The sequence below is a fragment of the Apodemus sylvaticus genome, chromosome 7 (assembly GCF_947179515.1).
Source record: "Apodemus sylvaticus chromosome 7, mApoSyl1.1, whole genome shotgun sequence".
Classification (NCBI taxonomy): Eukaryota; Metazoa; Chordata; class Mammalia; order Rodentia; family Muridae; genus Apodemus; species Apodemus sylvaticus.
The window spans coordinates 19,653,507-19,677,843 of NC_067478.1; the positions used below are offsets into that span (position 1 = coordinate 19,653,507).

Genomic DNA, 24,337 nt, shown 5'->3' on the forward strand with positions numbered 1-24,337 from the left:
ATGCAGGTGTGTGTGCAGTTGCATATGGAGGCCATTAAGTTCCCATCTAGTGTCTTCTGTTGTCACCTTCCACTTTATTTTAGGAGACAGGGTCTCTCCTCAAGCCCGGGCTCACCGATTGGCTAGGCTGACTGACCAATGAACCTCAGGGATCTGCCCGAGCCTCGGCCCGCCCCGCCCACTGGGGTTACAGAAGGGAGCGGCCGCTCTGGACTTTGCACATGCGTGCTGTGGATCTGAACATGGCTCTTCATACTAACATGACAAGAGCTTTGCCAGCTGTGCTGTCCCCACAGCCAGCCACTGAACGTCACTGGACAGAGGCCTCAGAAGTTTACCTTCTCAAATCCCAGTTCATGGGCGGAGTTAGATGCCTGCCGAAAGGCTTCGATCTGCTCTTGCTCAACGTGGACGTCCCACAGAACATCCCCCAAATCATCTTCTTCTGGAGTGGAATCCTCACTGCCCCCATCCTTCACCTCCACGTCTGTGTTCTCGAGGCCAAGGATGTCCTAAGCACAAAGAACAAGTACCACAAAGCGAGGGGACTTCAGAGACCTCGAAGTTGGGGCCAGACTTAGACTTGTAAGAAAGTTATTATAAGTACCTCTAAGAACTAATTTGTAACCATAGAATCCTAGTGTAAAATGAAAACACTAAAAACATAAAGAGTTCCTCTCGATTAAAGTAAAACCAGGGTGTTTGATGGAATCTGCTTTCTGGAAAATACCATGTGATAGATGCAGCTATATCTGGCCAGTGAGTGAGTTTTTAAAAAGTGTGTGTGTGTGTGTGTGTGCATCGATGTGGAAGCAGGAGGACGGCTTTGGATGTCATCCCCAGCACTGCTTGTCTCCTTTGAGACGGCGTCTGTCACCAGGAGCTTACCAATCGGGTTTGCCTGGCTAGTGAGCCCAAGACAATCTTCCTGTCTCTGCTTCCCCGGGGCTGGGATTGCAAACACACACCGTCATGCCTGGTATTTTTTAAGTGTGGACTTGGACTCTTTAGGTCCTTAAGCCTATGAGGAAAGTACTCTACAGAGTAAGCTATGTCTTCAGCCCCATTAGCGAATGAATGGCTTCAGCCCGCACTCATGCCTGAGGAGTATGGCCTAACCCTGAATTGCTGAGATGGGACTTCTTTCCTTTCTCTCTCTTTCATTTTCTTTCTTTTTTTGTTTTGTTTTGAGACAGGGTTTCTATGTGTAACCCTGGCTGTCCTCGAACTTGCTCTGTAGACTTTGAACTCAGAGATCCACCCGCCTCTGCCTCCCGAGTGCTGGCATTAAAGCCACCACGGCTTCCAGTGAGACGGTGTGTCTTGCTGTCACTCTGCTGCCACATTTAACCTCCCCATGGGATCACTGGAAATACGGGGACGACAAGGACGGCTCATCTCGTGGCTTTCATTCGTCTCACCCTTTTTGGTTCTAAAACTGTGAGTTTGGAAACCTCAGAATCATCTGGGCAATCTTTGTACTGGAGGATACGGAAATGTGCTGTCTAGTGTCTTAGCAGTACATTTTGGGTTCCCTCTCCTCTGAAGACAAATCTCTATATCCACAATCAAATTTAATTAGAAAAGGTAAAGCCAGGCATGGTGGCATATGCCTTTAATTCCAGCACTCGGGAGGCAGAGGCAGAGGCAGGCAGAGCTCTGTGAGTGTGAGGCCAGCCTCCACAGTGAGTTCCAGGACAGTCAGAGCTGTTATACAGAGGATCTGTCTCAAAGAAACAAAATACAAAAAACAAAACAAAACAAAAAACCAAAACAAAAAACAAAAGCCCAACAAAAAGCAATGTAACTCCCTCCTTCTCAGATAGCATCTCTGGCTCCTGGGAGGAGATGGGCAACCTTGGGTGAAGCGAGGTACAACTCCCACTGTGTTCATTTTACTTGGAGGTAAGGGTGTTCTCTCTGTCCTTTGACATTAGTTATTGGCATTTTTGCTTACCCAATCCTGAAATGATTTTTTTCATAAAAAATAATCTCAGCAGCTATGGAAAATATAAATAATTATATTTATTTATATTTATATTATATATACTTATATATTATATATAAATAATTATATTTATTTATATTATAAAAATACCAAGCAGTTATGGAAAATATAAATAATAAGATTTCAAAGAATGCAGCTCCAGTTGCCCCCATGGACCCTGGTCCTGTCCCCCTGAAAGATCCCTTTGCCCTCTCTGCTGCTGTTAGGGATAGCAAGGTGGGGGTCATCACAAATCTGTACAAATCCCAAGTCCACAGAGAACACACAAAGCCTCTGCGTGGAGTAAATGTACATTTGTCCTTAAATACCTCCTCTGGATTTTTGTGTTTTTGATACATTTTACACCTAACAGGTGTTGGAGGCCAGTTTGGCAAGGCAGATCCTGACAATACCAGGTTCCCATTCCAGTAACAGCTCCCAACAGAACGATGGCGGTCTCCTAGGGTACGGTTCTCAAAAATGACACACAAGTAGTTTTGTCTAGAAAACTCTTTTTTTTTAAATTACCATGAAGCTATTTTAGATGAAAACTTAGAGAGAAATGTATATTTACCTGTTTAATAATCTTTTCCACACCCATGTAAATCTTACACACTCCCTCTGCAAGGTCTCCAGAGTGTTCAATGACCTAGAAGTAAAGTATCAGTGGTAACAAGGAACACGGTAAGCAGCGTCTGCATCAGGAGGGAGCCTTCTAACATTTGAACTCTATATCCCAGCAAGTTCCTTACTACAGAGATACTATATTGCAAACTTGTTCAGAAGAGGAAACTGAGGCAAGTTAAAAAACTTGTCTGAGGTCATACAGGGATTCAGTGTGAACAATGTACGTGTGTGTGTGTGTGTCTGTGCATGTGTGTGTGCGTGTATGTGTGTGTATGTGTGTGTGTATGTGCATGCATGTGTGTATGTGTGTGCCTGTGTGTATGTATGTGTGTATGTATGTGTGTGTGCGCGCGCGTGCTTGTGTGTATGTGTATGTGTGCGTGTGTATGTGTAGGTATGTGTGTGTATGTGTGCATGTGTATATATGTGTGTATGCATGTGTATTTATGTTGTGTATGTGTATGTGTAGGTGTGTGTATGTGTGCATGCGTGTGTGTACATGTGTGTATGTGTGTATATGTGTGCATGTGTGTGTGCGCGTGTATATGTATGTGTGCCAGTGTGTGTATGTGTGTGCATGCACACGTGCGTGTGTGCGTGTATGTGTGTGTGCGCGCGCGCGCGCGCGTGTGTGTGTGTGTGTGTGTGTGTGTGTGTGTGTGTGTGTGCGCGTGCGCCTGTGCGTGCTCGATCCTGTTTGTATCCCATCATCTCTCATGTAGATGTCTACACCAGGTCTCAGACCTCTCACTACCTTCCCAACTACACTATTCCTCATACAGCACCAAGCAAATCACTGACAGAGGTCCACACCTGTCCCTGCCATTCTGCTCAAAGCCAAACAAACCTCACTCCAAGGGAAAAGTCCAGGTACTTAAAACAATCAAGCCTGAGGTTTTTCAGGCCTGGTCTCCTTGGGCCACCCCCCGTTTGTCCCCTGACTGCAGACACCCTGACTTCCTTTCCCTTTCCCACTCCCCTCCTGGCTCTGGTCTCATCTCTGCCATGCGTGTCCTCTGACGTTTCCTCTGCGTCTCACCTTGGCTTTGGAGGTCTTGTTTAGATCAGAAACTTGATCCAGGAACTGCTGGACAGAGTCGGAAGTTGCTTTCCCGTCCTCCAAACGGTGGTAGATTAATCGTGGTTTTCCTTCTGGGTTTTGCAGAAAGGCTTCTTCACAGTCTTCCAGTAAAAAACTAAATTGGAAACTGTCATTTCATGGCACTGTGGTAGCAGAGACGTAGGTGACCAACCTATGTGCCCAAATGGGCTTTACCACAGTGACAAGGGCCCAGCTACAGAGGAGGAAAAGCTTTCAAAGATGTATGTGTGTGCCTGTGTGTGTGTGTCTCTGTGTGTGTCTGTGTGTGTGTGCCTGTGCTCCCAGAAGTCAGGTCACATGTCTTCCCCAGTCTCTCCACAAAACCCAGAGCTCACTGAGTCAGCTAGCCTGGCTGACCACAAGCCTCAGGGATCTTGCTTCCTGTCTCTCCTTCCCCTGTGCTGAAATTACAGATATTCATAGCAGCACCCAACTTCTATGTAGGTTCAGGTATCTGGGTCAAATATTACAGTAGAAGGAAAGTAGAGGGCATAGGTGAAACAAATAGGTCACTAGTGGGTAATTTCTGAAGTCAGAGAGGCCAGAGGCCAGCTGGCCGGAATTTCTTCAGCTCTGGAGGGTCCAGTCAGAGGGGTGGGCGGACAGGCAGTCCTGCAGTTGATAGGGGAGAAACTACTCTGTGAGGTGGGAGGAGCTGAGGCAGGAAAGCTGAGGAAGAGTGGGAGCAGATCAACCGTGGACTGAGAACCCCCACAGAACTGCATTCTGTGGGGTGACCTACGGGCGAGCTGGCTAAAGAAGAACCAAACAAATCCAAGAACAGGTCCCAAGGTGTACTAGACGGTGATGCGAGTGCTCTGGGGAGAACCCTCACTAATAAAGAAACTGTTTCTTGAGAAGGCCGGATGGCCTACTGCAGCAAACCAATGGCAGAGGCGTCTTTGAGCTGTCAGCCAGGCTGCTGTCTAAGAGACAGGCTGCCTTCCCCTCCTCAGGACCAAGTGTTCTTGGTGACCCTCGACGTATGAACCATGTTGGAGGCCTGGTGAAGGAGGCAAGCTGAGCTGGGCCCAGTATTTGGAGGATTCCTATCCAGCCACGCGTATTCCTGTTCCTGTCCTTCACTGTAAACAGAGCCTGGGTCAAATCTGTATGCTACAGAGCACTTAGGGAAGCAGTGTCAGAAGTCAGCTCCCCTTCTGCGCCCTCTCTAGCGAGTGATGCACCTGTGCTCCCCACTAATGTGAGACCCCACTCACTTTCTTACACACCTTAACCTACCGCTGAGTGTGTGGTTAGTACAGCGTGCCCTGAATCCATCCATTTCATAACTAAAGACTAGCGTTTTAAGGACAGTGTTTCCTATGTGGGTACAGAAGGATTCAAGGGGCCAATGACTGGTATCTTTAAGTAATCGTATATGAGGGTCCCATATACACAAAGGGAGTAAGATCTGATCAGGAAAGCTCTCCCCCATGATGCTCCCAAGCTGTTCAGTGGGTGCTTTTCTAGCTTTGTCTCTCAGAAGTTGAGCGAGCAGCCAATCAGAGGTGCAGTGACCCAGGACAAAGGCTCCCAGCCAATCAGAGGTGCAGTGACCCAGGACAAAGGCTCCCTGGCTGTACTTGTGGTCTCAGCTTAGCACTCCAGTTGCACTTCTGTATTTTTGTTCATGGGGAGGGAGGCTCCCTGGGGATGGAGCCCGGGCCTCATGCATGCAAGGGAAGCGCTGTACCACTGAGCTACACTCCCAGCCCCAACTACCACGCTTCTTGGTAGTCCCATTGAATCTAAGGCTTCACCCGCACTAGGCAATAACTCTACCATTGAGTTTTATCCCCAGTCTCTTCTTTTTAGCCTCTACTTTCTGAATGCTGGAAATACAGGCATTCATCATTATGCTGGTTTTTGTGTGGTGCTGATCCCAGAATCTTGTGTGTCAGAAATCATCTAGAAGAGGCTATGGGAAGCAAGTGGGCTATGGCCCACTGTTTTGCATGGCTGCTGCCATGGGTGCGCTCTGAGATTACCGGGTCCTCAGAGACTTTATCCCAGGATTGCTTCTTGCTGCTGACATGCCTTTCCTGACACTGTTACATAGTCTAATGATTCTTGTTCATTGTAGGTGAAAGAACAGAAAATAAATGATGGACTAATTTATATAAAACTTCAAAATAATAAGACACAAGGTAGATACTTTGTCTTTTGACAAACCATGATAACTTGGGACATAAAAACTATTGCTTTAAACTTATAATGAACTTGTGGAGTCAAGAATACACAATGTTTAGTCAGATACTAGCCTTAATGAAAAGACATAAACAATTTTGTTGTAACTTCTTAAGCCTTATTAACCTATGACATGAACTGCTGCCTTAGACTTACTATGAACATATGATGTGTAATGCTTAAAAAACATTTATCAATTATCCTGAGGAGATATAAAAACTAAGAACAACAATAAAGTGGAGGTGTAACCCTTTTCTGCTTCATCCAGTATGAGCGTATCTGTGTGGGTGCTAGTCTTTCTTTCCTTCCTTTCTTCCTTCTTTCCTTCCTTCCTTCCTTCCTTCCTCCCTCCCTCCCTTCCTCCCTCCCTCCCTTTCTCTCTCTTTTTTTTCATTCCTTTTTTCTCTACTCACAAAGAGTTAATGAACTTACAGCCTCTGGCCTGGCCAGTGAGAGGTCCCTGAGTCAAAGAAAAAAGAACCCAAGTAACTAAAGTTTCTTTTCCCCTGCTGCTATCAGCAGGAGTTAATTGCTAGAAGCTATCAGCTTTTGGCCTCCAAACAGCAAGAGAGAGTTAACTGCCAGAAGCCATCAGTTTTAGGCTCCTGACCAGTAAGAGAGAATTAAACTGCCAAAAGTCATCAGCTTCTGGCCTCTGCCCATCACTGCCTTCTTCAGGTACTTGAATGTCGGGCTAGACCCTGACACTGTGCATGCTGGGAAAGTTCCCTTGAAAAATCACCTCTCTCAAATTGTGTCCAAAGAAAGAAAACCAGGTTTACTGTGGACTGAAATGAGAAGCCACCAGTTTTGTTCTGTAAAGTCAGACAATAAACATTTTGGGCTATGTAGGACACAGGGTTTCTGTTGTAAACACTCCATTGTGCTGTTACAGCATGAAAGTAGCTGCTAAAAATAATTACAGAAATCAACGAATGCAACTGTGTTTCTGTAGCTGGTCTTTGCTACTTTGTGGATTCTTCTTTCTCCCATCTTTTATTCCAACTCCCATCCCCCACCCCGGGTTTCACCCCGAACACTAGATAGGAGAGGAACAGGAGAGAAGAAGGGAGAGAGGAATTAGGAAAATCCCTGAATCTAACTTCTTTCCTTTTGTTTCTCCCTTGAGAAACTACTAACAAACTGCAACCGACCCTCCTAAGCAACCAACAATCACCCATCTCTTCTCTTGGGACCCTAGCATTTATACACTCTCTGTGAAGTTCCCAGAAGTTCCTTCTGTGTGTTCCAAATGTTACACAATTGTAGAAACTATCTGCAGCTGGCAAAACTATGTTTCTGCTAGAGCACGAGGCAAATCACAGTCAGCTGCTTGGACAATCTGAAGCAGCCCATATTCCTAAACCTGGGATTAAACAAAAGCGTTTTTTTATAATATTTCTGTGGTATTATTTTAAGAAACCAAAATCCACAAATCCTCAAAAACGTCACTGTATGGTCCAATAAAACTTTATTTACAAAAAGCTGATACCTGGCAGTGTTTGGCCTTGGACCACTATTTGCCAACTGCTGAACAAAATAGTCTTTATATTAATGACGTTGATAAGTCTTATGGTGTAAAACTTCACATTTTTTATTTGGGTGTGAGGTCGGTATGAAGTTTATTAGATTTCACATACTGTTTTTAACTATGAGAATGGAATTAGGATTTGTCTTTGAAGTTTACTTGTTAGTAGTATCTTTGCAGCTGATGTGAATGATAAATTAGAAATATTTTTCAGCTTACCTTGGTAATGTTGAGTGAAGGAATAAAATAACTAAAGAACTCTTCTCAATTTCCCATTTTCTTACAGTGATGTATTGATTTTCAACATCTATTGGAAAATAAACAGCATGGAAGAAATATCCCATTGTCTCACACATTCTTTTAAGTTTAGGTGAATGGTCCTAAAAATGAATTAAAATATATAAGCACATGATCTATTCAGCTAAAGGTAGAGAAGATCTCATCATAAAAGGCATACTTTACAACAGTCTCTATGTCTGTACTCTAATACAAAAAAATAGTCACATGTTAAAAACAATCTTATAGAAAAAAAGTAAATTTTTCTCTAGAACAAAAATAATAGCTTAACAAGAAGGCTATTTTCTAGCTCAGAAGATGATTTATTTCATAATCAAACTATAGAAGAAAGCATTAGCTTAGTTTGATTTGGCATATCTTGTTATTTTTATCATGGATAATTTGTTTTCTTGTTTTAAAGGATCCTAGTCTGTCAGTCTGTCAGTTTGTCTGTCAGTCTGTCTCTCTCTCTTTCTCTCTCTCTCTCTGTGTGTGTGTGTGTGTGTGTGTGTGCGCGCGCGCGCTAGTGCACGTGTGTGTGTGTACAGTGCTTTGAGCTAGGAAATGTTGCTTCCACAAGAGTGGGCTCTCCTAGCAAATGCAAAGCCCTAGATTTAATTTCCAGAAACATAAAAATATTAAAAATCTTAATGAGAAAATATTGGTCTATGATAAAGTATATTACTAAATAATGATGATTTTTATGCAAGCAGCTAGTTAGAAGCCTCCAACTGTCATTGGGAATCACCTATATCCAATTACAAGATGGATTTAAAATATCTTAATATCTTACCAAGATTGAATAATATTACAAAGGAATTCTAAATAAATATATTAACAGTCTGTGGACTGAATTCAGCAGGTTTCTCCTGGGGTAGGCAGATGCATTTAAAGTTCACTTGTGACAGTAGTGGTATTCAGATTTCTCCTACAAAAGGTCAGGTGGCAAATATTTTTACAAAAATAATAATGTTTAATAATTCATCTGTTTCAACAGAGGCTTTTTAAATCTCTTTGGTTTGTGTCCCAATTAACCCTTTTTGTAGCATAGCATAGATGGCTCTCTCTCTCTCTCTCTCTCTCTCTCTCTCTCTCTCTCTCTTTCACACACACACACACACACACACCCCACACACACACATTCCTGGGCATGCTCTGATATAATTTTTTAAAAATAGATAATAAGGTGTGGATTTCATATAATTTTCACATAATGAAAGTCTCCTTATATTTTCTCTTCCCAACAATTTAAAATATAAAACCAAATCTTAGCTCTGGGCCACATGAAACAAGGTAGCAAACCGGAAATGGCCACAGGCTTTAGAATAACTCCATGGGATGTCTTGATATAAGGATTAAACTTTGGAATTATCTGACATAGATTTAAGGACAGCAACTAAATCAGACCCAGCGAACGAGGACTCAAACCCTGCAGAGAACAAAGATGTACAAGAAGGCCATTTTACTCTATGTACTTTTAGCTATATTTTCTACTTTTACATTAAGATGTTGTCCTTTTTTCAAGACAGCGTTTCTTTGTATAAAAGCCTGGCTGCCTTGGAACTCGCTGTGTAGACCAGGCTGCCCTGGAATTCGCTGTGTAGACCAGGCTGGCCTCGAACTTACAGAGATTTGCCTGTCTGTGCCTCCTGAGTGCTGGATTACAGGTGTACACCATTAAGATAATGGTATCTTAATGATATATTTTAGGTACGAAATTAAAGGAAAAGAAAACAAATCCACAAAGTCCCAAAGCTAGTGTCATTGTCATGGCGTAGCCCCTGCCCTTGTTTCAGGGGAAAGTCAGACAAAAACTAAGAGTCATAATGCCATGTCTGTCCTTCCCCACGAATCCTGGCCCACACTGCGACATAAACAAAGTCCAATGTTTTCTGTTTTAAGATGGATAATCTCATAAAGAGCAAGCTATTTAGTTTAAATGCAGTTATAGTCTGAATATAATCCTAATTTGTATTTTGCTTGTTTTGAGGTAGGATCCCACTCTGTAGTCCAGGCTAGCCCCAAACTCCATGGAGTTCTCTTGTCTCTGTCTCTGAGTGCTGGGATTACAGATGTGTGTCACCCCAGCTATTAGCTTATATTTCCTTTTCTGTCTTTCTTAAAACAGATTTACTTATTTTTACTTTGTGCACACAAGTGTTTTGCCTGCATGTGTACATGCGTACTCTGTGTACGCCTGGATGCCCACGGAGCATAGAAGGCATCTAATCTGGAATAGTCCCTGGACTGGGAATTACGGTCAGTTGTGAGCCAACATAGGGGTGCTGAGGGGCAAACCTGGGACCTCTGCACGAGCAGCCAGAGCTCCTAACTCCTGAGTCATCCTTCCGGCCCCAGGCCTTGTATTTTCAACGAGTGAATATACAGTTTATGAATGCTCTCACCGTAAGGAACAGTTCCATTTCGGGCTGGGTTTCGTCTGTGTAGATGAGGTAACATCTGACAGGGTGACTCCACAGGGAATGGGAGAACAAAGGAGTGGCCTGTAGTAAACCAGCCACAGCAGTGTCCCAGTCATCTGGAAGTAAAAGTCCCATAAACTCATGGGAAATATACCAGAATAAAACTGACAAAATACTTCCAAGCAGTCTGGGGTAGGGGGAAATACCTTAACAGACATTGACAGTCACGTGTTACTACTGAATAAGCTAGAAGAACGTTATTAGAAGGTAATTAATGTCTAGCCTCAAGTTCTCCTCTGGGATGTGAGGCACTAGTGGTCTCCCCTGGAAAACAGTGGATCCCCCACTCTGTCTTGTTCTGCTATTTGCAGGGAATCTGCATTCCTAAGATGATGCATCATTTTGTCCTCTCATTTTTTACATCCAATGAGGCACAAAGTGTTTGAGAAGAGGGTAAAATGAAAAGCAGTTTTTGGCTACTTAGTGGAAAAATTGTGGACTATCAGGCAATCAAGAACACAATATAAAAATCATTTGCATTATTCCAGTGAAAAGATTTTACTGTTTTAAGAAAGAAGAGTAGAGCTCCTGACAGGTTCTTGGGGCTGCAATGATTGTGCGTTTCAGACCAGCTGAGCACTTTCGGAGCACTGGGTAATACTAGCATGGAAGACACACTCGTTCGTTGACCTAACAGGCCTTTTTTGTATTTTGTTTTATAGCATATATCAGAAATATCAATTGTGCTACATCATATCCTTGGGGCTCAACAAAAGCCGCTGCAAATCCAGAGACTAACACAGCTGCTAGAACCTGGGTATCCAGGATGGCAGGAGAACTATGTTATCCTGATGAGAAGGATGCAGCCTCAGCCCGGTCAGTCGCTGCCTCCGTGCATGCTGGCTTGCCGGTGGGACGTGCCAGAACACTAGAGTCATGCTGTGTTGCACAAGATTCTAGACCACAAACACTCACAACTGCCAGGCAAGGGATCGGTTACCTCGGTTGATGTTTGCGAAGGGTCCTTCCACGTCTATAGAGCTGTGGGCAAACTCAGGGCCTCTGAAGGACTGCTGAAGCTGGACCATGCTGCCTATGGAATGCCCGCTGCCCAGGGCCCTGCCAGTCCAGTATTCACATTGGGTTCCAGCAGCTGTTTGCGACAAGGAGTTGGAATTTCATTAAAACCAAGTTACCAAAAGTTTAACAACTCCCCACGTATGTCAAATAGAGGTTCCCATATCAAGATACACTATTTATAAATATAATAAGCCTTGGTGTCATGTTTTTTTTTTTTAACATTTTAGTGTTGACTTTTGGCAGAACACTTCTGCTCTGGTTAACACAATGTGGCCATCATCTCAGATTCAAAGGAAGGATTAAACTAGGAGAAAGGAAAAGAAAAAGGAATCTAAAAAACAAGGGGGTTTTAGTAAAAGGCAGGTTAGGGCCAGGAAGATGGCTTAGCATGTGAAGGGGCTTGCCACCAAGCCTCAGGACTCGCTGAAGTCCAATCCCTGGAGTGCAATTGGTAGAAGGAGAGAATTGCTTCTCACAGATCATCTTCTGACATCCACACACATGCATTCTTACCTACATGCACACGCATACGTATGCACAAAATAAATAAATAAATGTAATAAAAATCAAAATGAGGCACCACAAACAATTCTAAAAAATCTACTTGCAAATGGACATTTACACATCAATTAAAATGTGAAGGAACTTTTTTCTTTTCATGAGACTTAGTCCTGGCTGTCCTGGAACTCACTATGTAGACCAGGCTGGCCTCAAACACACAGACATCTACCTGCTTTTTGCCTCCTGATTGCTGAGATGAACAGTGGATGGCATTCTGCCCAGCTTATGAAGGGACTTTGAAGGTAGACTGACAACGGGGCACTGATACTTTGTGTCCTTCAGGTTTAAAATCAGTGAACCAAGGAGAAAGACCAAAAAAGGGAGCATTAACTTGTTTCTGTTAACTTGCCAAGACAACTACAGTAGAGCTTCATCCATCTGAACAATCAAGATGGAAGCAACCAATCTGGTTCTGTGGCAGCAGGAGGCACCTTCGCAGCTGCTTGTGGCCAGTCAGAATCACTGCATCTTTTTCTCAAAAGTTAATAGTAAGAGCCCCAAGATGCTGGCCACAATGCAGTGAGAATATAATGAAAACTAGGAAGGAACTGCCAGTTGCCATATCTTAGTCTCAAATACATCACTTTGTAAGACTATAACACAATCCTTATAACTAGGAGGCCCACAGCAGTTTCTCCTTATGCCTACAAGTGTTTTCTTTATAAAACACTTTATAAAGTGTTTCCTTTATCTCATATTAATTGCAGTTGATTTTTTTTCTTGAAACATAGAAAACGCCTTCAATTCTATGATTTTTTATTGCCCTTTTATCGGTAGAAAAATGTTTTATGCTTATTATAATACCAAAGCTTTGTGAGTGACTTACAGAACTAGGCTGGAAATGGTGAGGCCACAATGCACGTATTGTACAATGATGCAAAGACACATCACCATACGGGAAACAACCTGTGGAGGCCATAACTCCACGATGCCTAGCGCCCCTCCCCACTTTAGCTGACACACGTCGGCCTGTCTATTGGTTATCCTTTCCCGTCTAGGTTTGGCTTAGGCTAGAGCCATTTGAGCAGAGGCGACTGTATTTCAGGTTGTACCTTCAGGGAAAGCAAGATGTCTAACTGTGATGCTATTTTCTTTAAAAAAAAAAAAGTATCCCAAATGTGTGTGCGCGTGCACATGTAGGCATGGTCATGCCATTACTGGTGTGTGGAGGTCGGTTGCTTCTGCAACTTTGTGGGGGCCCAGGATCAAACTCAGGTCATCAGGCCTGGGTGAAAGTGCCTCTCACCCTGTAGCCACCCTGCAGGTTAATCTTGATTGTTAAATTGGCAGGGACCATTTAGTCTAGGTCAGTAGAGATGGCAAGACCCACCCTAAAGGTGACCTGTTCCACGACAGGCTGGGGTCCCAAACTGTACGGACAGGAGAAAGCAAGCTGAGCACAGGGTCCATCCCTCTGTGGCTCCTAACTGTACGGGCCATGGGACCCGTTGCCTCGTGCTCTTGCTGCTGTGACATCCCTGCAGTGATGGACTGTGGCCTTTGAACCATGAGCGGAAATGAGACCTTCCTTCCTAAGTAGTTTGTTGCCAGGTACTTTGTCACAGCAGCAAGAAAAATAACGTGCACTCTCTATCTTCTTTTTTCCTTTGGAGAAAAATGCAGATTGATTTGGAATAGGTACTTTGGGAGGGGGTGGGGGTGAGAGAGACAGACAGGAGAGAGAGAGACAGAGAAACACACACACACAGAGACACAGACATAGAGAGACAGAGAGACACGGAGAGAGACACAGAGAGATAGAGAGACACAGAGACTGAGAGAAAGAGTGCTTGCATGAGCGGGAATATGCGTGCATACAAACCATGGGCCAGGATGGATGGCAGAATACGATGACAAGAGAAAACATAGCTCCTGACATCATATACTTCAAGAAGAGGAGGTCCTGGTTGCGGAGACAGACACTGAAAGGTCTCCCTATCTCTAAGAGAGGAGTAAGCACTGATCCTGCACACAGAGAGCACAAGGACAACTGAACATCTCTGAGCATCATCACTCCAGCTCTCGGAAAGCAGACGTGAGCATGAGGTGAGTTTACCAGTGACGTCTGTGCAGTTGTCATCCGAGTCGGACTCCCCCGGGTCGAATACTTGGATGCCCTGAGCCTGCAGCCTCTGGAGTTTGCCCTCCAGCTCTCGCTTGGCCCTCAGTAAGTCCTGGATTTCATTTTCTTTGGTCTCCCTGAAAATCTTTTAAAAAGGTAGAATTTAATTTTAAAACTCTTCTTCCCCCCTCCCCACCCCCCACCCCCCCCTCCCCACCCCCCCCTCCCGCAATTGCAAAGCCGTGCCACCAAGTTTTCAGGGGGTAAAAAACATTTATTCATAAAATCGATGTCTATTTGGTTCTCAGTCTTCTCATTTGTAACAGAAAGACTTCTCTAGACCTTCATTTTATTGTTCACAGTGGACCCCGCATGGGTGTGTGTGACATATAACACACTTGTTTCCCTCAGACCAAACACAAAACAAAATATCCCCGAACGCATCATAGGTCTAGCTCTGTAACCTTCACAGGTATTTCTTGATTTATCTATGTTCTGCATGTTATCAGATGAAAAAAAATTTTTTTGGTTGCTGTTTTTTTTTTTTTTCCAAGACAGGGTCTCATTATGTAGCTCTGACTGTTCTGGAACTATGTAGACCAGGCTGGCCTCAAACTCACAGAGATCTGTCTGCCTCTGCATCCAGAGTCCTGGTCTTAAAGGTGTATGTCACCACACCTGGCTCAGAAAACTTTAAAAAACTAGCTTTTCATTTATGTCACTTGGGGGAGGGTTGAGGGAGGGGAGAAATACCAAGAATTTACCTTGAATTGCCTTTTAACTCTGTCTCTGTCGTGTTCAAACGTGACCGCTCTCTCCATGGCTTGGTATTTTGCTTCTAATGCACCCTCTTTTTCCCGAAGTATCTTCTGGTAAGTTTTCTGAAGTGCCTGCAATGATGCTCCTTGTTATCTCTTAACAAAAATGGCTTTTCATTCACATCTTAAATTCTTACATATATGTTTACATACGTTGGGATCTCTACCCTCTACTCACTATTTTATCAATTACCAAACACTTCTATGTTATTATTTCAAGCAAAATAGAAAAAATAATGCCAATATCTTTGAACCCTAGTAAACAGGTTCTTCAGCAATGAGCTTTCAACGGAAATAAATGCTTTTTCTTTGAAATACTGCACCAGCTCCAGGATTTTCCTATGCCTTGGGGTTCTAAGGGAATAAGGCATGCAGTTTGTAAGGTTTCGCTTGAAGAAGAGCATGTATGAAGGTTCCTGTGCTCCTTGCTGTTATGTGTTAATCCCTTTACTGATCTCCGGAGCCCTTGGCAGTCTGGATCCAGGGCAGGCCTCCAGGAAATGTCAACATGGCTGAGTGAAATAACCATGGGAGAATTTTCTCAAGATTATGCAGGTTAGAAAGGAACGACAGGTTTCACGAGGAATTGGAATTGCTGCGCTGTGATCTGTGACATCTGTCTGTCAGTCCTCCTGCACTGCCTCTATCCTGTCATCCCTTCTACCTGCCACCTCACATGGTTCTTAGTGGGCAGTGGTACACACACATGACATCAGACACGAGGGGCGCACAAGGCCACTTTATAGGGGCAAGCACATTGGCCTCCCAGTGGAAAGTGAGGCCAGCAAGGAGCTGTGGGTGACAACAGCTTCCCAGATACTATGCTCATAGCATAGCAGATAATTGTGGGGCTTCATAGCTGATGGGATTGATGCCAAACCAGGAGGAAGGAGCCTTCTTTTACAAAAATCTGTGGTGTTAATTTAAGTTCTACTTTGATGGGCCGGGAGCTCTTGGGCTGTCAGAGATCCCTCCCACAGAAAAGAAAGTCATAAACAAATGACCAACAGAGAGGCTCCGAGCCCTTGGCGTATAGTCCAGATTTTTACTCTGAGAATTTCTGCTTTACCTAGTATCTGATTGAATCAAAGGCAATCTGTTGTAAGGCCTACAATAGCACTGCAGTAACTGTTGAGTCCTTTAACTAAATGGACTAAGGGAGTTTGAGTACTCTCAGGGAAGAATTTCAACCACAACAGTTAAAAACGATGAAATCAGGTTTCCAGAAAAAATTCCTATCATATCATTAAACCCCAGAATCTGCAGAACTTTGCGAAGAAACTGAACCAAGAGCTCCATCTTGGAGATACGTTAAAGCGGGAGGAGTTGCGTGAAGTTACTCAGAAGTTTTGCGGCTTCAGGACTTGGGTTGATTCAACAGGTCTTAATGAATGAACCGGAAACTGAAAGGGCGGGACGGGGAAAGATGCTCATAAGAAATTAGTTTAGACTCAAATAATGATTCCTTATAAAGGAAGAGCAGCTTCTGTACAATTCAGAAAACAACTTGGTTTGTAGCTGGGATAGGGTGGTGGTGCCACCAAGCGGCTGAGCGGTGCGCTGGGGTCTCAGTTTCCTCACAGCCTCCCGCTTGCGGCGCGCAGGGTCCCGTGTTACCTGCAGCTCCGCCCGCAGCCGCTTGTTCTCGGTGTCCAGCTTGGCCTCTCGGCGGCCCATGGACAGCAACTCCTGGTTCTTGCTGACCCGGAAGATCTCATACTCTTTCTTGAGTCGCTCGAACTCGGCCGCCGCGTACTCCAGTTCGGGCACAGACGAGCCCGTGGACTTGAAGCTGGCGCCCAGCAGCCCGCCGCCCCCCGCCGCGCGAGGCAGAGACCCGGGCCCGGCTCCCGCACCCCTGCGGAACGAGTTGCGCAGCAGGCGGGCCTTGGGCTTTACTTCCACCGGGATCTCGCAGGCCTCGCCGCCGCCTGCCCCGTACGTGTCCTCGATCACCTCCCCGCCAGCGGGACTCACCAACGACGAGGCTGTGCCCATGATGCCCGCGGCGGGCTGTGGCTGAGAGCCTGCAGGGTGCCAGGAGGAGGCGGGGCTAGGAGGGCGGGGCCTGTCAAGCGGGGCGGGGCGCGGCGGCAAGAAACCCAAATCAGGGAGGAGCGTGGCCAAGATCTGGGATGTGGCCGGGGCGTGGCCAGGACTTGGAGGCGGGGCCGATGTGGTAGGCGGGGTGCAGCAGCCGAGAGGGCGGTGTCTGGAAGAAGAGCCGAGCTGTAGGTGAGCTGAGCCTGGCGATTGGACAAAAGGGCGTAACGTGGCAACTAGAGGGGCGTGGTGTTGAAGAAGAGTGGCCGTCCTGAGAAGGGGCGGAGCCATGCTTTTGGGTCGTGGCCGAACAAGTTGGGTGTGTTGGGGCTACCAGAGAGGGGTGGGACGTAGCAGCGAGAGGAGGCGTGGTCATCTGAGAAGAGCAGTGCCCAGAGAGTGTCGGGCCAGATTTTAGGGTCGTAACCCGGTAAGTGGGGCGAAGGCAGCAGCAGGGCAAAGAGAGAATCAGAATCAGAGAGTCGGAGAGTGGGTCTTGGCTGGGCATCGAGAGGGGGCTTGGCCAGGAGAAAAAAGGGAGTCCAGTAGGGGCGTGGCCGGACAAGTGGCGAGTGCTTTTCTGAATGAGACCCAGAGAGAAGCTGGACAAGGGAGGGTTGCTAGAAATGAGACTCGGGAACAGAGGAATGGGTATCCAGACACACAGAAGGGAAAGTCCCAGACTAGGCCCAAGCCTACAAGCTCTGCTTCCTCTGCGTGAACTTAAGTATCAGAGAGCAAGAACTACATCACACACACACACACACACACACACACACACACACACAGAACTACATCACACACCCATTTCCGCAGCTGTTCCTGTGGTTCCTGACTAAGGGGCTCCTTTCTAGAGGCAGTTCAGTGCCTAGTGTGTCTCTCAGGAAACATGAACTAAATAATGCCAGCCAGGAAAGAACTTCGAAGCGTCAACGCTTGAAACCCACCACCTGTCTCCCGTGACCATCCTTTGAGAAGCTCAGGTTTTATAACGCCTGGCAATAAGAACGCTGGGGAGCCTATTTTAGACGGATGGAAATTGTAATTACAGGGTTTGCAGGAAGGGAACACTTGCTACCTTTTCAAAATTCTGTTCCAAGTTGCTCCTGGTCTGATAACTTATCTTCCTACCCATCCCAGATTGGTATCCTAGGTTACAGAGTGGACAAAAAGGTCAGGGGTGGCTTTGACTCACACTGTTGCGAGCTGGGTCCTGGCGATCGCGCCCTTTTCTTCTTAGGCAGTCTTGAAAATTCTCTGAATGCCAGCCATTCTCTCTTCGCCATCATCCTCACTACCAGGAGTCCCCTTGCCTGAGGGGGATATAATTGTATTCTGGCTCTAGCTTACTCCTTCCCCGGCTGCAAGAAATCTAGTGGCATTTTAAACATCTGTCCTCCTCGGGCTGACCTAAGATAGTCTTTGGTGGCTCACTTGACTCTAGAGTTTCATCTGATCCACGGGCATCATAGGGATCCTTGGAAAGCCTGCGCTAAGATAGATAACCAAGCAAGGTGTCTACTGGGAACCTGGGACTCGGCCGGGAATCGGGAATCGGTATGAGGTTGCCCAGTGCAGCATTTTACCAGCAAGGACCTCAGCCAACTCTGCAGGGAAGCTGGGATAGTCCTGCGGAGTTGTCCTAAGTTATCTGGGGGTTAAGGACTTCACACTTTCACTTAAGCTAGCCATCTGCCCTTTAGCCATGGAGACTGAGGGCTGGGAACCATCTGCTATCAGCACCTTCAGGTTTGCATCTACCACAAAGCAAACAGCCTTTCCTCCAAGAACTCTAGGAATGCTGGTCCCTTCTAAGTCCCACCCTCACCCCCACAAATGCTCTGCACTCCTTCCCTCAAAGTAGCTGGTCATGTTTTCTCTGACCTTTGTACTCTTCTGAGTTGAAGGATTACGTATTGATTTCTCCAGTTAGTGCCACGAGATTTCTAAAGGGAAACATTTGCTCTGCCAGAGTACCCAAGGGTGCCCTCCGTCCTCACAGTCTTTCTAGCTGCTGATTTCTGATGTCTGTTCCCTCAGAGATTTGAGGACTACTCTCTAGATGTTTCTTCCTTCCCTCCTTTTTCTTTTCTCTTCTTTTCAAGACACAATCTCCTGTAGCCCAGACTGGTCACAAACTTTCTTTGTAGCTAAGGATGACCTTGAACTTCTGATCCTCCCAAGGGCGCTACTATCCTGCTTGCTGAGGTCCCAGAATGAGCTCAAGGGAGAAAGCAACTGATCCGCCTGAGTTTATCTCTTCACTGTTTCCTGGCTATGGATGAAACTGAGCAGAGCAGCCTTCTCACAGTCTCCCCAGGGGGCCTTCCTGCTGAGAGGGCCTGCACGCTCAAACCGCTCAAACGGCTCAAACCGTGTGCCAGAATAAGCTCTTCCTTCCTCCCTCCTTCCCTCCCTCCCTCCCTCCCTCTCTTCCTCCCTCCCTCCCTATCTCCCCTTCCCTCTTTCCCCCTTCCCTCCCTCCCCTTCCCTTTCACTCCCTACCCATCCCCTTCACTCCCTCCCTCCCTCCGTCCCTCCCTCCCTCCCTCCCTCCCTCCCATTCTCCCCTTACTTTTCTGTCAGGTATTTGTCACAATAATGAGAAAAGTTCTACAGCGTTTACCAGCTGGGAGGGATTTTTTTCCAGTAACCTTTGGTTGTTATTGTTGCTATACCACCTGTAATTGGATCTCTCCTTGGCATTGAGGTGGCGCAAATAACAGATGACCCAGAGAGACCTGTTATGAACTCGGTTCTCACAGAGCTCATGGACTAGACTATGTGTCGGTGTTGCCTTTAAATACCTTCAAATGGCTTTGTAGATGCTCCAGAGACAAAGTCAGGTTTGCTGAGACCCTGGACCTCTCAGCATCTACAGAGACAGAGACACTCTTTCTCATCAAGTAACTATGCATACATTCAGCCTACATGTAGACCTGAAATAAGCACTGATCAGTGCTAAAGTGGGTAGTCCAAGTGGGCAAGCCCGACGGTGGCCATGTGCAGGGCCTGCAGGGACCCGGGATGGTAGACTAGTAGCTTCACACCATGGTTATTAATCCTAAAGCATGGCATAATGTAGTCTAATCTCAATTTCATAATCTATTTCTTCTTTATGTCTAATAGAACCTACCTACCTTAGTCTGCATTTTGAATGTGTAACATTGGACATAGAGATACAGCGAGAAGGAGTGAAATCTCTCCAGATGACTGGTGGCGGATGGCCAGTTAGAGAAAGATGGCTTGGAGACAGATTAATGCAAAGTCCTTTGTTCCTGAGACTGATGACCCGAGTTCAGTCCTTGAGACTCACATCATGGAGGTAAAAAGCTGACCCTTGAAAGTTGTGCGTTCACTGGCTCACACATGCAGGCTGTGGTGTAATTTAAAAAGCCCGTGAGGAGGGGCTTTTTTAGATAGGGTCTCACTTTGTAGCCCAGGCTGGACATTACCTCACTTCCTCAACCCCACGCTGTCAGAGCTTAGATTACAGATTATCACCACACCTGCCTTGGCCACCATTTTTGACAGTGCTCCCATAGAAAGATACAGTTTGAGACAAGAAGAGGCTACATTTGTGGGACCGAGTGCCAAAGAGGAGTGTAATGCCCTTTTTCAAAACTCATGAAGGATTTCAGGCAATAGCAGTAGAGTGTTAACCCCAAAGGCCATCCCTTTGGGTGTGGGGCCCAAGGTTGGGAAGCGTAGGGGAGTCTTCATGGCTTCACATGAGCTGTCTGCTTATGATGTTGTACCTCAGGTCTGAGTGAGCCCTGACATTGCCTTGATGAGGGAACTGTAGCAGATGTGACATCGTGACAGTTTCTAAGGTGAGCTCCAGAGAGAATGCCAGCTCCTTTAGAGCATCCTGGAACTCTCTGGAAGCCGGTGAGCAGTATCACACTGATGAGTTCACGTGCTGTGGCAGTCTCAGCAGGGCCGGGATTTACAGCCACCCTTTCCCAAGCCACATGTGATAAGGTCTTGTCGCCTGTTCTGAGCAGCCCACTTATTATCTGGGGGACGAGTGTCTTTAGGACACCCCACAGCGAGCGAGCCACTTGGCTAACCATGAACTTAGGGATAAAATGAAACTGCTCTTCCTGTTACCTTCTAAGTTTTGGAAAAATTCTTTCTCACTTCTGAGGAACTAAAACAAAAATGCTTCCATTTGATTTGAGTAACATGTCAAATCAACACACAGTGATACTGATCTTCAAAACATCTCAGAGGAAATGACACAGTTACTGGTCATCTGAGTTTGAATTTTGAAATTACTTGGGACAGCTGGGTGTCGTGGCTTGGGACAAAAATCCCATCGTTGAGGGATGAGGCTGAGGCAGGAGGATTGCCGTTAGTTTTAGGCCTGCCTGAGAAGATTGTAAGACAGTCACACACACAAAAGGAGGGAGGAGGGGGAGGGGAGAGGATACACGGGGAGCCACAGGGAAGAGGAAAAAGAAGGAAAGGAAGGAAGAAAGAACCTATGAATGGATTATTTGGGTACTTATTAGAACTGGAGATCTATTGAGTTTGTAAGACTGGACCCTTCAAGTCTTCATGTTTAGTTAACTCCTAGATGATACCCACATACTCAAAAATATCAGCACCACTGAGTTTGCATAAAAAGCATGGGCAGGAATGACTTAATTCCTTCCTGATTTTAGTAGTATAGTCCCCAGACAGCACCCACAGCATTGCCTTGAAGCGTAGTAGGGATCGGGTCCTCAGACACCATCACAGAGCTAACAAAGTCTGCAGGATGAGAGCAGGCAGCCATGATGGATGGAATATGTCCTGTGGTTTAAGAGTTCTCAGGACTGTGGTAAGAGTCCTGAGGAATAGGACTCTTAGCCTTGCTGCTCATTAAAATCACCTAGAGAACTCAGCAAAAAAAAAGAAAAGAAAACTGATGTTCAGGCTTCGTCTCAGACGCATTAGATCAGAACCTCCAAGGAATGACATCTGTACACCATTGGCTCTTAAAAGCTCCATGGAGATTTAATCGGTAGTCAAGGTTGAAAACCAATGGTTTCATCTCTGCCCTCTGCCTTCTTATTTCCGACGTGTTCACGGTCCCCTTTGGTAAGTATTTCCATGTCTGAATATTCTTTCCTTTCATCAGCCTGAGATAGGGAACGAATCTGAGGTTTTATGTCTTCAGTAGCATTGCACTTGAACCTCAGAAACAGGCATGCTATTGCGAATATTCATAGCCCCTTGGAATAAGTGCCCCATGAACTGGAAGTGCTACAATTGAGTCTTTGAGAGAAAAATATTAAAAAGACTGATTGTTTAATCACTTTACTCTTTCTTATTAAAAAGTGCATAAGCAAGACTCTAATGTTGGTTACAATAGAGGATCTGTTCATGTATCTGTAATTCACACTTCGACCAGCAGGTGGCAGCACAATTTAGGGAAAAAAATCAACTTAGCTGGTAAATCGTTTGCTTTTGAAAAGATCATCTTTCTGATGTGAAGGTGACAGTAATGGATCCAGTCACTCATGTTGTGTGTATATTACTTCCATCAGAAATGATAACATGACTCTGCAACTAGTTATGAAACAGACAAGAGCAGGGTTCCACCTGTTTCTTTATAAAGGACCAGATATGACCCTGAGGGTCATAGGGTCTCTGCCCTAATTATTAGGCTTTGTGATGATGTCACAAAAATGGCCCTTAGCAGATACCCAAGAGTAAAGCATGATTATATTCCAATAAAGTTTTATGTGTAACCACAGTGACTGACTGGGTTAAGCTTGTGGGATGAGCTTACCGGCTCCTGACACGGAGAGGGAAACTACTCTCCTCAAGTCCTGATGGCTTCCAGAGTTATTCACGGCACTGGTTAAAACTTTTGAGTTTTAAAACACGCATTAAATTTATTAAATCAAAATAGTTGTGAGTGGAGCTCCTGCAAATGATTGAAAACAAAACCAAAACAATAAACTCCTTCTAACCGAAGGGACCATTAAACCAAAAATAAAGATAACTGTTTCTTTTGGGGAGCCATTGATAAGGCCCACCTTGGCAGAATATTGTTTTCTCAGTACCCGAATATAAAATATATATATATATATATATATATATATAATATAAAAGATATACATGTAAAGCTAGGCTCCGGTTATAGATACTCCCGAGAAAGGACTTATTTGGGGCTCGGACTCAGTTGTTGGGGTGCTTACCTAGCAGGCTCAATCTCCAGCATCCCCCAAACGGTACGGTGGCACCCACCTATAATTTCACACCCTAGAGGAGACCTTGTCTAAAGGAGGATGTGGGGGTGGGGAGGAGAGGAGATGTCTATATAAGCCTACATATTAAGCCTCTGTAAGTCTCAGGAATATCTTGGCACATCCTTGCCTATTCTCCGTCTGATGGGGAGATGATGGAAGAAACAGTAAAGGAAAAGTCACGGGTGCCACTGTAGAGCCACAGGGTAACACTGTGCAACACCCCTGCTGCAAAAGGAGGACAAGTCACGAGGTACCACTGTATAATACTCTCCCCTCCCCCCTCCCCTCAGATAAACCCGGAGAAAGCTTTCTGTGCTTGGAGATTTTTTCCTTGCATGACTGGGTGGAGGAGGGCAGTATAGGTGCCCAGCGTGCGCAAGAGAAAGACAAGGCTGACGCAGCGGGCAGGGACATGGAGTGAGAGCACTGGAGGTAGGTATGTCTGCTCCTCATCAGAGTGGGGCTGCCTCCGGCTCTGCCGCATTGGTCTAAGCAAGTATCTGGACATAGAGAGGGCCATGCTTTAAAAAGGCTGCCACTGGTGTTGTTAATAGGACCGTAAATGTCTTCGCCCGTGGTCCCACCTGAAACATACTGCTCATTTGAGATATTTGTTCAATAAATAATATGGCTTTTTTTTTTCTGGAGCACACACAGCCCTAGGATGCAAGAAGCCAATGATTTCTGTTGACTCTCCCTTCGCTTCTCCAGTTCAGAGCTATTCTCTTTCCTACCCGGACCTCTGCCTCTTGTTCTGCTATTGAAATGAATATACTCTCAATTTCTTACCACACTCAGTACCGACGTGCCAGGAATCAGGAAAGGGGCCAGATTTAACCACCCACTCCCTCTCCTTGGCCCAGGGTAAACAAGTCCTTAGACTCTGAAAGAGTTGGCTCCCATCCCCAGTGACAACAGATCAATGCAAACTCTAAATCCCTGTACATATTTGTGTGTGTGTGTGTGTGTGTGTTAAAATGGTTGATCTCAACTTCAAGAGCTTAACAATAAGAGGATTATCATTTAGATAGGATCTATTCATGGCTATAAAAGTAGAATTATTATTATTATGGTATTGGTAGATTTTGTTCTTAAGTGTGTTAGGCGTTGGTCGCATTTGGGAAGACACGAGTGACTACAGCCCAGGAACATACATGTGGGTCAAAACATACATGTGGGTCTTCCCCAATGGAACGTTCCAATGTGGGAGCGGTGCATGGAGTTTTTAGAGAACAAAGAAAGCTGTAAGTTGAGGCATTTAAAAAAATACATTGGCAGGAATATTAAATGAGCAGTCACATCACATAGAAGAATCTCAACTATAGGTCTCAGATGGTATCTGATAGCATTTTTTAGGCCTTCTGTGGGTGGGATATGGTTTTGTTAACTTAATAG

General features: G+C 45.4%; 1 protein-coding gene and 1 long non-coding RNA gene across 2 annotated transcripts in view; one reads left to right on the forward strand and one right to left on the reverse strand.

Moving 5' to 3' along the window:
• Nphp3 (nephrocystin 3) overlaps positions 1-16,695 on the reverse strand; it is a 39,505-nt gene extending 22,810 nt beyond the window's left edge. Inside the window, exons 1-9 of the mRNA XM_052187469.1 lie at positions 16,272-16,695; positions 14,601-14,726; positions 13,831-13,981; positions 11,134-11,286; positions 10,116-10,249; positions 7,654-7,814; positions 3,654-3,810; positions 2,562-2,636; positions 339-512 (exon numbers count right to left, since the gene is read on the reverse strand). Coding sequence (XP_052043429.1) covers positions 339-512; positions 2,562-2,636; positions 3,654-3,810; positions 7,654-7,814; positions 10,116-10,249; positions 11,134-11,286; positions 13,831-13,981; positions 14,601-14,726; positions 16,272-16,652 — 1,512 coding nt within the window. The 5' untranslated portion in view covers positions 16,653-16,695. The remainder of the gene's footprint in view (positions 1-338; positions 513-2,561; positions 2,637-3,653; positions 3,811-7,653; positions 7,815-10,115; positions 10,250-11,133; positions 11,287-13,830; positions 13,982-14,600; positions 14,727-16,271) is intronic.
• A 362-nt stretch (positions 16,696-17,057) lies between these two features.
• Positions 17,058-23,738, forward strand: LOC127689605 (uncharacterized). The gene is made up of 3 exons (XR_007978947.1): positions 17,058-17,127; positions 19,827-20,022; positions 23,233-23,738. It is a non-coding gene; the product is annotated as an uncharacterized LOC127689605 (long non-coding RNA).
• Positions 23,739-24,337: the final 599 nt, after the last annotated feature.